Source organism: Sphaeramia orbicularis, chromosome 3 (assembly GCF_902148855.1).
Source record: "Sphaeramia orbicularis chromosome 3, fSphaOr1.1, whole genome shotgun sequence".
Taxonomy (NCBI): domain Eukaryota; kingdom Metazoa; phylum Chordata; class Actinopteri; order Kurtiformes; family Apogonidae; genus Sphaeramia; species Sphaeramia orbicularis.
In genome coordinates this window covers 8018397-8030495 of record NC_043959.1, presented here as the reverse complement: position 1 = coordinate 8030495, position 12099 = coordinate 8018397, and the positions used below count along the sequence as shown (strand labels likewise).

Below are 12099 nucleotides of genomic sequence, written 5' to 3'. Positions count from 1 at the left end.
TGGGCTCAGACTGAGAGGTGAACATGAGGGACATTTCAGTGTTCCTCTGCCATAGTGACCAATCATCTAAACATTTGGACTGGCTGTGCTTACACAACGCCAAAGGGACGATGCATTTTGGGGGCACTGAATATTTATATGAGAAAGGAATTGAGTTTTGACACGAGTGAACCGTTTTGGGACAGATATGAGCTTTTGTAGGTGAACCATTGTGTTGTGCTGAACCATCCAGGTTATTTTGGCAAAAGCAACACGAGTCTGGTCTGTTTCAAGAAATGAGCCAAAGCAATTGAGAAGGATCTTTGCCTTTTTGGTGGCACTGACTAATTATATGGGAAAGGAATTTAGTTTGACGTTCGAGTGAACAGTTTTGGGAGAGATATGAGCTTTTGTAGGTGATATGGGGTGTTGTGCTGAACTGTAAGACTGTTTTGCCAAATGATCTGACAGTTTGGAGAATGCAATTTCTGTTTCGAGAAATAAGCCAAACCAATGGAGAAAAACTGTAATATGTGCTGGAACATAATGACAAATGATAATTTACCACTGGATAAGTTGATTTATTATATTGGTGTTCAGCATCATGTTAGCCAACCTAACTTAAAAACTATTTGTGTTCAAAGTGTTTCAAGACTGACTTGTCCTTAAACAGTATATGTTTATCAGTCATGTGACACAAACTGTTTTATCTAAGGGGCCATGAGCTACTGTGAAGGCGCTTAGTCTGGCGTCGTCTTCATTAGCGATCTTCACCGACAAAACTACTTGTTGAATTCATTTCAAATTTTATATGTAGCTGATATATGCAGGCAGTGTCTATAAAGTCTGTCTACAGTTTTGAGAAATTTTGATTTTTAAATTTCTGATTCATTTTTGAAACCTTAAAAATCTGCCTTTACTTATAATGGTCCATATTTTGATGGCTTATAAAATGGAAATGTTTAGAAATATCAATACAGTTACTATTGAGCACTGATAGGCAGTCATATATGGGCTTTAATTTATTTGTTGAGTTATCCTCTGGTGACAGTACCACCCACTTCTATCTCTAGATCCCCTAACCCTCTATCTCCTGCATCCAGACCACAGGACTGTAACAGAGCGGCAGAACCTGACAACCACACAAATTCAAGTTATTGATCCTTATAGAACATGCCAGTGACATTCAGGGCCATCGGTCCGATTTTTAACTGTTTCACTCATTCTCATGTACATTACCATTATCAGTAAAATGTTCTTTTGTGTTGTATTTTCGGTGGAACTGGAAAAAAACTGTGTTAAAGGTTCAGGATCTAAGATTCGGGGGCTCTTTTGTTCTGTCATTGGCAAATATTTGAATTAAATGACTTGCAGTTGTCCAAGTCAGTGATCACAGCCTTATGTAGTGAAAATCCATTCACTTTCTTCCAAGTTTTTCAGTGCTTCTGTACTCCCAGGACAAAACAGACTCCAACACAAACTTCACATAAGTCCACAGGAACATACTCAATCTTTCCCCCATAAGCACTATGAAGCGTTCTGCACTAGGATTCCCAAAAGCTAAACTAGGTCAAACATGATTTAATCTGTTGGGATCTGAGTTTTCTTTCACTGCAGACTCTAAAAAGGTTCAGTGTTGGCTGATGTTGGAGCGGTCAGACAGACAGCCTCATGTATTTTAGCTGAAGTTATAGTGAAGTCGTTCTACAAGAATTTACTGCTGCGATAACAAACTGTTGGTCTGGCGCGCTGGCTGACCCCCTTTTCTCCAACAAAAACCCACTCATACAGCACATGCAACTTGTACGTTTGACATGTGGCCGGTGAGATGAACAGTTGTGTTTAAAGCAGCGTGTTTGTGGCGGACCACACGTGGAGCTCCATAGCGTAGGTGGTGTCGAGTGTGCCCCAGTAACGTCAGATTCAACACACATACGTCCTGTTGTGTGGCCAAAGCGCTGCAGTCGTCCACTGCCAGGACAAATTGGAGACTTTTTTAGGCTCCAGTGTTTCCAGTTTGGCAGAATGAGTCCATACAGGCAGTAAAACATGGCAGCAAATCCTGAGATGTTGGCAGTCGGAGGTTGTAAAAGCAATGCTAGCTGAGAGATTTCCAGTAATAAAATCGACTCTGCTTGTAAAACAAGAATTATCTGCCTGTACTATAAAAACATATTTAATGCCAACGTCTGTTTTCTAACGAACCCTCACCTGTTTTTCAATCTTAGTTCACCTTTTGTTGCTTACATTGTAATCCAAACACCCTGCTTTGATATGTGTAGTTTTCCATGGATTGAATTCTCCAATATTTTAACCCTGTATAGGTCACTCATACAAATATTCTGAAATTCAAAATTCCAACCTTAGTGTGTTGTTGGAGGACATAACAAGACTTTATTGCTTTTGTGACTTTTTTCCAAATTTTTTATTGTCATGTACACAATCAAGGTCAATGAAGTTACCATATTTGGTTCCTTGCCCGTAAGTGGCAAAAAAATTTTAAAAAATCCAAGATGTATATATATAATAAATACAAGGAAAACAAATGTAATGGGAAAGGAACATGTATTTTAGAACATTACAACAACATTTCTAGACCAATATAAATGATGGCACCTGTCCACATCCATATTCTCCCTTTGAACATCATTCCTTACATTAGTACTATTACTTTATGGTACCTAAACAAAGCAGGTACACTCACAGTTCATGCAGAGATGGACCTTAAAGACCCTGTAGACCACATTGGACCTGAGATTGCAGACTCACTGTCCTCACTGGAACTGTTGCTGTCACTGTCTTGTAATGTGTGCAGAAATTAGTCACTTGCCCGATAACTTGTTTGCATCTCTGTATTTTTGCATCTCAACAAAATATTTTATTGTCTGTCAAGCTGCTGATTATTAAAGTGTCCATGAGTCCTCAGAGTCTTAAAAGGTTTTAAGTAATAATATTTGGTCAATTGAAAGCTCACTAATCTGAGTTTTAGGCGTTAAAATGTCTTAATGTGACATATGACAGGCCTTAAAAATGATTTGGTGTTGATGCTTAGGTGGAGCTTGAACAACTGTGGGTACGAAGGCAGAAATGGAACGTATGAAGCTGTTGAAAAAAGCAATCAGTGAAAACTTGCCATCACGCACAGTAGTTCTGTATTCACATCAGAAAGATTGCTAAAGCCCAGCCCTGGGGTTATGACAGGAATTGGACCTGAAAAATATCAGTTATTGGAGCTACCATGTTGCTTCTGTGTTAACCCTTTAATGGTTAATGGTTAACCCAGTTAATCCTAAAATGGTTCACCTGGGCTTTGTTTTTGTTTTTTTCTTTTTTTTTGACCATAAAATGTTTAGAAAATATGCTCTGAATGAGTCCATTTGCCCTTTTTTCCAGAGCACTTTTTTTCCCAGATCTTTCAAAATCTAGCAGTCATTTCCAATTTACTGCATGTTATAATTCTGCTAAAACAGCTTGCTTACCAGCTTCTAGTACAGGTGTGATTGAAATTACCATAATGACCCAATAAAGCCTGTAAAGTGCAACATCTCAGGTTTCAGAAACTGTTGGAATTTTTTAAATTGAACAAACAGTGAAAGAGTTCCAGCCATCCAAACTGCATACACCAGCAAATGTTTGAAGAATTAGAGAGGCAGTCCCCTGAACATTGTGTCTTCGTTGTACCTTAACGTCTACTCGAAGAAAACCAAACAAACACACATTTGTAAAAATCATCTGTCGGCTTCTTCTTAATTGCTTCGCCACCGCTGACAGCTGTGTTTTCATTTTGTCCACCATGTGAGATTCTCTTAAAGCCTTTAAATCTTATGTAGTAGACATTTTTAAAGAATAAAAAAAAATCTAGCTTTTTTCACAATGGCATAATGGAGAAAATAGAGTTAATAAAGAATTTAAAATAGTTTCTAGTCTTATAAGTGGACACATTCACTAGTATAGATTATTAGATTATTCCACTTATCATTCAAGACCTATTACTCTGTAAAATATTTTTTCCTCAAATTAAATATTTAATTTATTTTTTTAAGATTTAGTATGAAATGTCAGCAACAATTTTTTGGGGAATTTTTAAATCAAATCCAAAATAAAATGTATTGCTTATGATTCAATTTCATGTTCATTATCATTCATTTTAATTTTATCATTTCTATCATCAGTCCACTCGACATTTTGTTATATATTTGTAAAAAACTATAAAATGAGATCTGAATATTATTCATTAACCAGTGTAGACATGTTTAGTGAAGCTCTACTGGAATGCATCACACTGTACAGATGTTTATATTTATCACTGAACCGTGTGTGTGTGTGTGTGTGAGACGTCAAAGTGTGTGTGTTGAAGTACTTGAGTCTGAACTCCATCTCCAGGCTGGGAGCAGTGGGCGGAGCCTGTGTGAGCGCTCCAGGGCTTTACTGCTTTATTTTTATCCTGTGAATGAAACGAGGGCCTTCCCCCGCTGCCACGTGTGGGCTGCACTGTGTGTGTGTGTGTGTGTGTGTGTGTGATGTGTGTGTGTATGTGTGTGTGTGTGTGAGTGCAGCGTCACGGCAGCTCGTCACAGTCACATTTCTCATGTGGAACTGAACATGCTCTGCTTATCTACGTCATGTGACCCCACGTATGTGCTCACGGATCACAGATGCCAGACGGTCAGGAATGCCGCTGCACGCTGATGAGCCCCTCTCAGGCTTTTTATTTATTCAGGCTTTGTGCTGTTTTATGTTGTCCACCAATCAGATCAAGGCAGAGTGCCGAATGTGTTGGCAGAAGCTTTCTGAGGCTTATGTAATGGCCATTGGCGAGACATCCCTAAGCCATCTGAGCTGCAGGGCGGCTCAACCTGACGACTAGACGAAAACTGTGGAACAGTGGAAAAGTCGCAGACACTGTGGTCAGCAGGTGTTTGACCCCCAGGCAACATCTGGAACACATGGTACCACCTGGTCCTATCAGCCGCTCAAGAAAAAAATGGAAACCAGTCTGTATTTTTCAGGGGTCGGGGGTGTGTGTGGAGAGGAAAAATATCCCAGTAGTGACGACTAGAAGGTTTCAACAGTCAGATCCACGCATGAAGTTCCATCTAGATCAAGGGTAGAGCTGCACAATAATATCGTTTGAGCATTGTTATCGCAACGTATGTGTGTGCAACAGTCACATCACACGTCCTGCAATGTAGGAGGCAACATGTTCTCATCTAACTTCAACCTGGGTACCTGACACACTGCACGCAGCGATCTGCATATTTATTTATTTATTTATTTCAAACATGCAAATAAACAAAATAAAACAAATTGAAGCAAATTAAGACAAAAACAAAATAACATTTAAATGAACAGAATCTTTCTTCAAGCACATACAAGTCTGAATTTTGCATGGTCGAAAAGGAGTAGGAAGAAGTATAAACTTATTTAATCCTACCCCTCAAGTGCTTTTACACCTTTATCACTAACCTAATACATGAATCAAACAATACAATTTTCCTAAATTTGGCATCGGACCACAACAAATACATAATGCAGTAGTTGAATTTTACACAACAAAATGTTCATGGCAGTACAGTCATACAAACAGACTCAACAATTCAACAATTGGAGTGAGTCGCTGGTAACAATATTGCAAAATGAGCAATGAACAAGAGAAAATCACCAGAAACTAAGACTTGGCACCAAAAAGAAAAGCAACGTCAGTTATCTTGAATTATTTCATCTACAATAAGGATGGTACTGCAACACGTATTCTGCATCGACAGTGTCTTCCGCCTGTTGCCACAACGAGAGGAAACACAACTAATTAGTTTGACCGTTTACGTCAGCGCCACACAGCTATTATATCCTCCCGAATATTTTTTCATATCACAATGTACAGGGTGGGGAAGCAAAATTTACAATGAACATTTAGTTGTTTTTTCTCAGCAGGCACTACGTCAATTGTTTTGAAACCAAACATATATTGATGTCATAATCATACCTAACACTATTATCCATGCCTTTTCAGAAACTTTTGCCCATATGAGTAATCAGGAAAGCAAACGTCAAAGAGTGTGTGATTTGCTGAATGCACTCGTCACACCAAAGGAGATTTCAAAAATAGCTGGAGTGTCCATAAAGACTGTTTATAATGTAAAGAAGAGAATGACTATGAGCAAAACTATTACGAGAAAGTCTGGAAGATACTATTAAAGAAGAATGCAATACAATGCAAAGAACGCTTTGCAATAATGTAAAGCGCTTTGGGTGTCTAGAAAGGCGCTATATAAATCCAATCCATTATTATTATTATTAAGAATGGGAGAAGTTGTCACCCGAATATTTGAGGAACACTTGCGCAAGTTTCAGGAAGTGTGTGAAGGCAGTTATTGAGAAAGAAGGAGGACACATAGAATAAAAACATTTTCTATTATGTCAATTTTCTTGTGGCAAATAAATTCTCATGACTTTCAATAAACTAATTGGTCATACACTGTCTTTCAATCCCTGCCTCAAAATATTGTAAATTTTGCTTCCCCACCCTGTATATCGCATGGTTAAAAAAATCGTAATGTCATTTTTTTCCAATATCATGCAGCCATAATCAGAGGCGTCAAACTCACATACAGCCCAATTTGATCTGAAATGGGCCTGCCCAGTAAAGTAATATCACAATGACCTATAAATAATAACTATATATTTTTCTTGTTTTAGTGGAAGGTGCAATTTTAACTGTTCTGCCTCAATTTCTCATTTACACATGTGCGTTACAATGTGCAGATCACCGTGGATCTACAAATGCACAAAACATTTTGCAACAGGCAGAATATTGACAAAGTTAAACTTACTTTTCGTAGGAAATTTCAGGTTGTTCGTGGTTTAGATTATTTGCATTTTTTTGTGAAAGGATTGTGTGTAAATGTAAACATTTTCATCATGTCGTTAAGATACCTACAGAAAAACAACGCACTTTGTCCTTTGCTGCCCTTCTGGCTCAACACGCAATCCTTTTTAGGTGGAGGGATGCTTTCCCTCCCACTCACGCACAGTGGTTAGAAGACATTATGTCCTGCTTAAGACTGGAGAAAATTAGATACTCACTACAGCAATCAAATGGGAAATTCCAGAAAGTGTGGGGTCCCTTCCTAAAAACCTTCCAGACCCTGTAAATGCTTGACTTTTAGGTGCAGTTTAACAGTGCTGCTTACTCTGTACTTACTCCTAGCACAGGTTTCTGTCGTGATAGTGATCCTTTATTATTTCTAGTGCACCGGCAATGACTGAGGAGGGATTATTTTATGTACAGTTTGTTGTTTGCTCTGTTTTGCTTCTTTTTTTTTTTTTTTTCTATGGTGCTAGCTGCGTTTATTTTACACCCATGCTTACTTAAGATTTCTTTAATGACCATTCAGCACTGCACTTGTATTATATTGAGAAAACTTCAATAAACAGATCTTGATCAAAAAAAAATTTCCATCATGTAATTGTATTTTTTTCTCCCTAAAACTAAGATAAAACTTGGAGTTGTCATCATTTATAGGTTATTATGCTATTTTACTGGTCTGAGCCACTCGAGGTCAAATTGGGCTGTATGTGACCCCTGAACTAAAATTAAATTTACACTCTTGACTTAATATCTTCAGTGTAATTTTTTCACCTCAAAAATTCATCCCACGGGCTGGATTGGACCCTTTGGTGGGCCGGTTTTGGCCCATGGACCGCATGTTTCACACCCTTGAGCTACATGAACCTAATGCAGCAGGTTTATGTGTGCGATGACTGGTGCACAAAAATATTTCTTGGGCCGATGACATGCACAGTAATAAGAGGTGGGTGGAACCACTGTCATATCACCAAGAGACAAAAGGGACAAAAATAAGTTTGTTTGTTTTTTTTTCCCTGGATTCACTCCAGTTTTTGTTTTATTGTGAACATCTCATAAGCGTTCTGGTCCATCTTTCAATGTTTCCCCCGTTAATCAGATCTGAGGTCAAACAGAAGGTTGACATCTACTGTGTCAGGTTTTGATTGACAGGTCGGTATGACAGCTCGCTTCCTGAGTCACACTTTTAGAGTTTCGCTTATATCATTTTTACCTGAACGACAGCTCTACTGTGGTTAGTAGGTTTCACTTAATGAAATTGTTATGCAATACTTAATTAAGTTTACGGTTTTACCACATCGGTAAGGTGGCATTAGCTCACCCATGAGTCTTTGAATTCCTGCTGCTCCTTTTGTCCAAATATGGTCACCTCCATTCCAAATAGCCAACATGGTTTCGAAACAGCAGTTCAGAAAGCAATGGGTGAAGCCCCAGTTCCTCTGTCTATTTATTATATACAGTCACCCACTCATTTTTGGACTGCCTGTTTATGTTTCGGAAGTTGTCATCTTGGATTTTTGGAACCTGAAGTGATCGTATTTGGACAAAGGTAGCAGATCTGGAGGAATACAAGGAGTAATGTGTGAGCTAATGCTAAGTGACTAAAACGGCAAATGTAATTAAACATCTGAATAACAAAATCAGTTGGTGGTCTTCTTAGTGTAACATTAACCACAGATACTGTTGATTTTCTAGTCACTGTTTTATTCAATGAACAGAAGCTCTGAGAATCTGACTCAGTAGGTGAACAGGCTGTCAATCAAAGCTTTATGTTTGCCCTAAATTCCTAAATTCTGATGAACAGAGGAATGATTTAAAGACACACCACCACAACGCTTATCACAGGGTCTAAGTGAGTTGGACCAGGCTCACCTCTGGAAAAAATGGTGCCTTGAACGAAAAGAAAATGAATTAATGTTGTTGTTTTTTTTTTATCCAACACCTACTGGACGTCAGTGGTATTCCACTTTAACATACTGCACTGGCTTCCACTATTTGTATTTGAAAATGTGAATTAATTTTTTTGCCCCATTTTCTGTATTTCCACAAACTTCTTGACTTTAAGTTAGATCCGTTTCATCTGATGACCTTTATGATCAAAACTTATCAATAAGGTGTCTTTTTATGGAAGGGTTAGCCATGGTGATGTTACATATTTGGATTTTTTGCTAAGGTATGATATCCTGATTATCACTGCCAGCTTCATTGACCTGTTTTTTCTTCTGTTTTTTCTCCTCAGTGGACGATTTCTCAGCATTATTCTGAAAATTGAAGAAATGCTACAGAGTTGGTTCCCTCATATAAAACCAGACCCAACAGACGACAGCACTCCAGCAAAGAAGCAAAAGGTAAATCTGTCAGATGCAGGAATTAGCATTTAAGAATGTCTGTTGTGTTGAGTGAGACAGTCTGAAAGCAGAGGAATGGCAGACAGCGATCAGATTATGTAACAGAGCTGGAAGAGGACAGTGAAGGTATTAATACACTGTGTTTTTATTGGGCTGAGGAGCAGGTTACTGATGCCAACAGACTGTTGGACAAGAACAGCACCAGTCAAAGAATGAGGGGAAAGCATGAATACAGGAATGTGTTCGCTGCCTGAGGAATTTAAAAAAAAACACATGGAAAAAAGCCAGGCAGTTCCACAGAAAACAACTCAGATTTATTTCTCTTAGATTTATAAGATGACTTTGATTTATTGAGTAAGAACAAAGTTCAAAACAAAGGCAAAAATATCACTAATTCAAACCAATACAAATCAGCTGTTTGTGTCTTTTCTGTCTCTAAAGGCCAGAGCATTTGTTCACGTTCCACTATCAAACAAAAAGTCTGTGAACATTCTATGTTCTTCAGTCAGTTCAGCGTCTGCTGAATCCACATTAATGTTTGTCATAAAGATGAGTTCACATCCATCAAGAGCAGAGGGAGAGGAAGTGGTGATTGTCCTACTTCAGCTCTGTTCAATGTTTTACTCCCCTTTGAATTCTGCAGTTAGTGTTTATTGTTTGAGTCAGTCAGTGACAGGACCAGGATGTGTCCACGGTGGATGGTGTCCACGGTGGATGGTGTTCACAGTGGGTGTGTCCACAGTGGATGGTGTCTGATGGACCTTGTGTGCTGTGTTTTCTCGTAGATGCATCCTTGCGGTGCGTCCCCTCCCCCCTCCTCTCTGGTGTCTCAGTGCTCCTCAGAAGACGAGCCCATCCGTTCGTCCTCGTCCTTGTCCACTCGTCTCCGGTGGTTCCACATGTCACCCATCTGTTCCCTGAAAACTCTGGAGTCCACGCCGGCCCCGCCCCCCTCCTGCAGCCAGGAGCTGACCCAGGACAACGCCGTGTCCTCCAGCACCGACTCCCACAGCGGGCTGACACAACGCCATGCCTCTAACAGTCATGTGACCGCGCTGCCCCTGCCCTTTAAGATCAGGTCTCCCTGTCTGGAGAGACTCCTGCAGGCCAAGGAGAGCATCATCACCCCGAGGACTGTGGGAAACAGAGGCGGGCCCAGCTGGCTGTCTTAGCCGCCTGCAGGACTGCGTTTGACACTGTACTGATGTGGGTCAGACCCGGTGAGACCGGATCTACTCAGACCCTGTGTGGCTTCCACAGAGCCGCTCCAGGCTCCAGGCCTTAACGCATGTTTCCAACGTCTTCTCCAGTTTTTTACACGAGCAGCTGAGGTGCACTTTGCTCTGAGTCAGTGAAGGTCAGGAGGAGGCGTGGCTTTGACTCTGACATCACCACTGACTGACGGGGACGTTTTCTTTTAGAATGTTGACGTGGAGTTGTTGCAAATTATGGAAGCAAATCTGTCTCACTAGGCTTTGAAACGTATACCCTCAGTATGTAGCATTTAAAACATCTCAGACAGACGAGGCCTAAATTCTATATGTACGTGACTCGTGTATCGATGTTACATCAGTATTTTCTGAGGCTGTTTGGATTCAGAAAAATCCATTAATTTATTCGCTGTAATGATCATTTATATTTGGTTGCCTCCTGATGATGTCCTATTGCATTTATGAAGCCAAAATAACATTTAATGTTACTTTTGTTTCATGAGAATCAAATGACGTTATGCGAACATACGTCACTAAACATGATGTGAATAAGGGCGTTATTGTTTGTCATCGACTGAACTCTTAGTTAAATTCTCTATGTCTAGTCCAATATATATTTTTGGAGCTTTTATTTTGAAAGGTAAAGGTGGAAGTAGTGGAGCTTTAATGCGTCTATAATGGTTTTGTTTGACTGATGCTCAGCAGCAGAAAATACATACATACTGTACTGTAGATTTTAAATATTTGACAAATTTTATTTTTGCATTGAACTTGTGGAAACACTTTACTGTAAAGGTACAGTTTCAATGCAAAAATCCAACCGAACCCCGGTGAGACAATGACACAGATTCCCTTCCATACAGGTGGACTGTGTGAGTTGGACAGATTTCAGCTTCCAATGAGTCCAAAGGTTGTGACGTCACAGACAGACAGGACCGTACTGAGGTGTGTGAATACGTAGCTCCTCTGAAAACATGGACATGGCTGTAAAACATGAATGAGTGCACATTACGGTTGGTTTGAAAACTATGGAAGCCTCTTTCCACCACATGAAAAAATCCTGTAAATCAAAATATTTGATTGAATCTTTGAACATCCACTTCAAACAAATATCTCATTATTTAAAGAAGTGAAGTCATTGTTTTACAGGATCTTTTTTGCGTCATCGTGGCCGGAAGTTGCTTCTACAGACCCAGCACTTCGACTGTTACCTTGATCTGCTTCTCTTTAGGTTTTGAAGGAGTCCTCTACCTCATACTAACGTCACAGATGAATCACCTCAACATCAGGTTTCATTCCTCAAAACTCATGAATTTTACAGAAGCTGACGAACGCAGCCATTTTAGGCCTCACACCCTATCAACAAAATCTACAAATCAGCTTTAATCTGACCTTCAACTCATTATTATTTAAGTTTTTAAATAATCTGCTTATCATTTTCTTGATTGTATCTAAACTGATGTAACCACTTTGTCAGTTTACTGATTTAACAAAGAGGTTTAATCCATTTTCCATCTTCAGAAGATTCTCCTGAGTTGGTGCAAACTGCCCACATCCACAAAACATTAAAAAACATTTAAGTCTGAAAGTGTTACATATGTATTATCCTTTATGTATCAAAACCCAGCACGAACTTATATACTTAAAGCCAAAAGTCCAGTTTTATGTCGTTCTTAGCTCACCAGCTGATCAGACA

At 39.4% G+C, this 12099-nt stretch overlaps 1 protein-coding gene across 1 annotated transcript in view; it reads left to right on the top strand.

Moving 5' to 3' along the window:
- Positions 1 to 11855, top strand: part of LOC115417102 (circadian-associated transcriptional repressor-like) — a 30316-nt gene extending 18461 nt beyond the window's left edge. Inside the window, exons 5-6 of the mRNA XM_030131083.1 lie at positions 9084 to 9192; positions 9978 to 11855. Coding sequence (XP_029986943.1) covers positions 9084 to 9192; positions 9978 to 10364 — 496 coding nt within the window. The 3' untranslated portion in view covers positions 10365 to 11855. The remainder of the gene's footprint in view (positions 1 to 9083; positions 9193 to 9977) is intronic.
- The last annotated feature ends 244 nt before the right edge of the window (positions 11856 to 12099 follow it).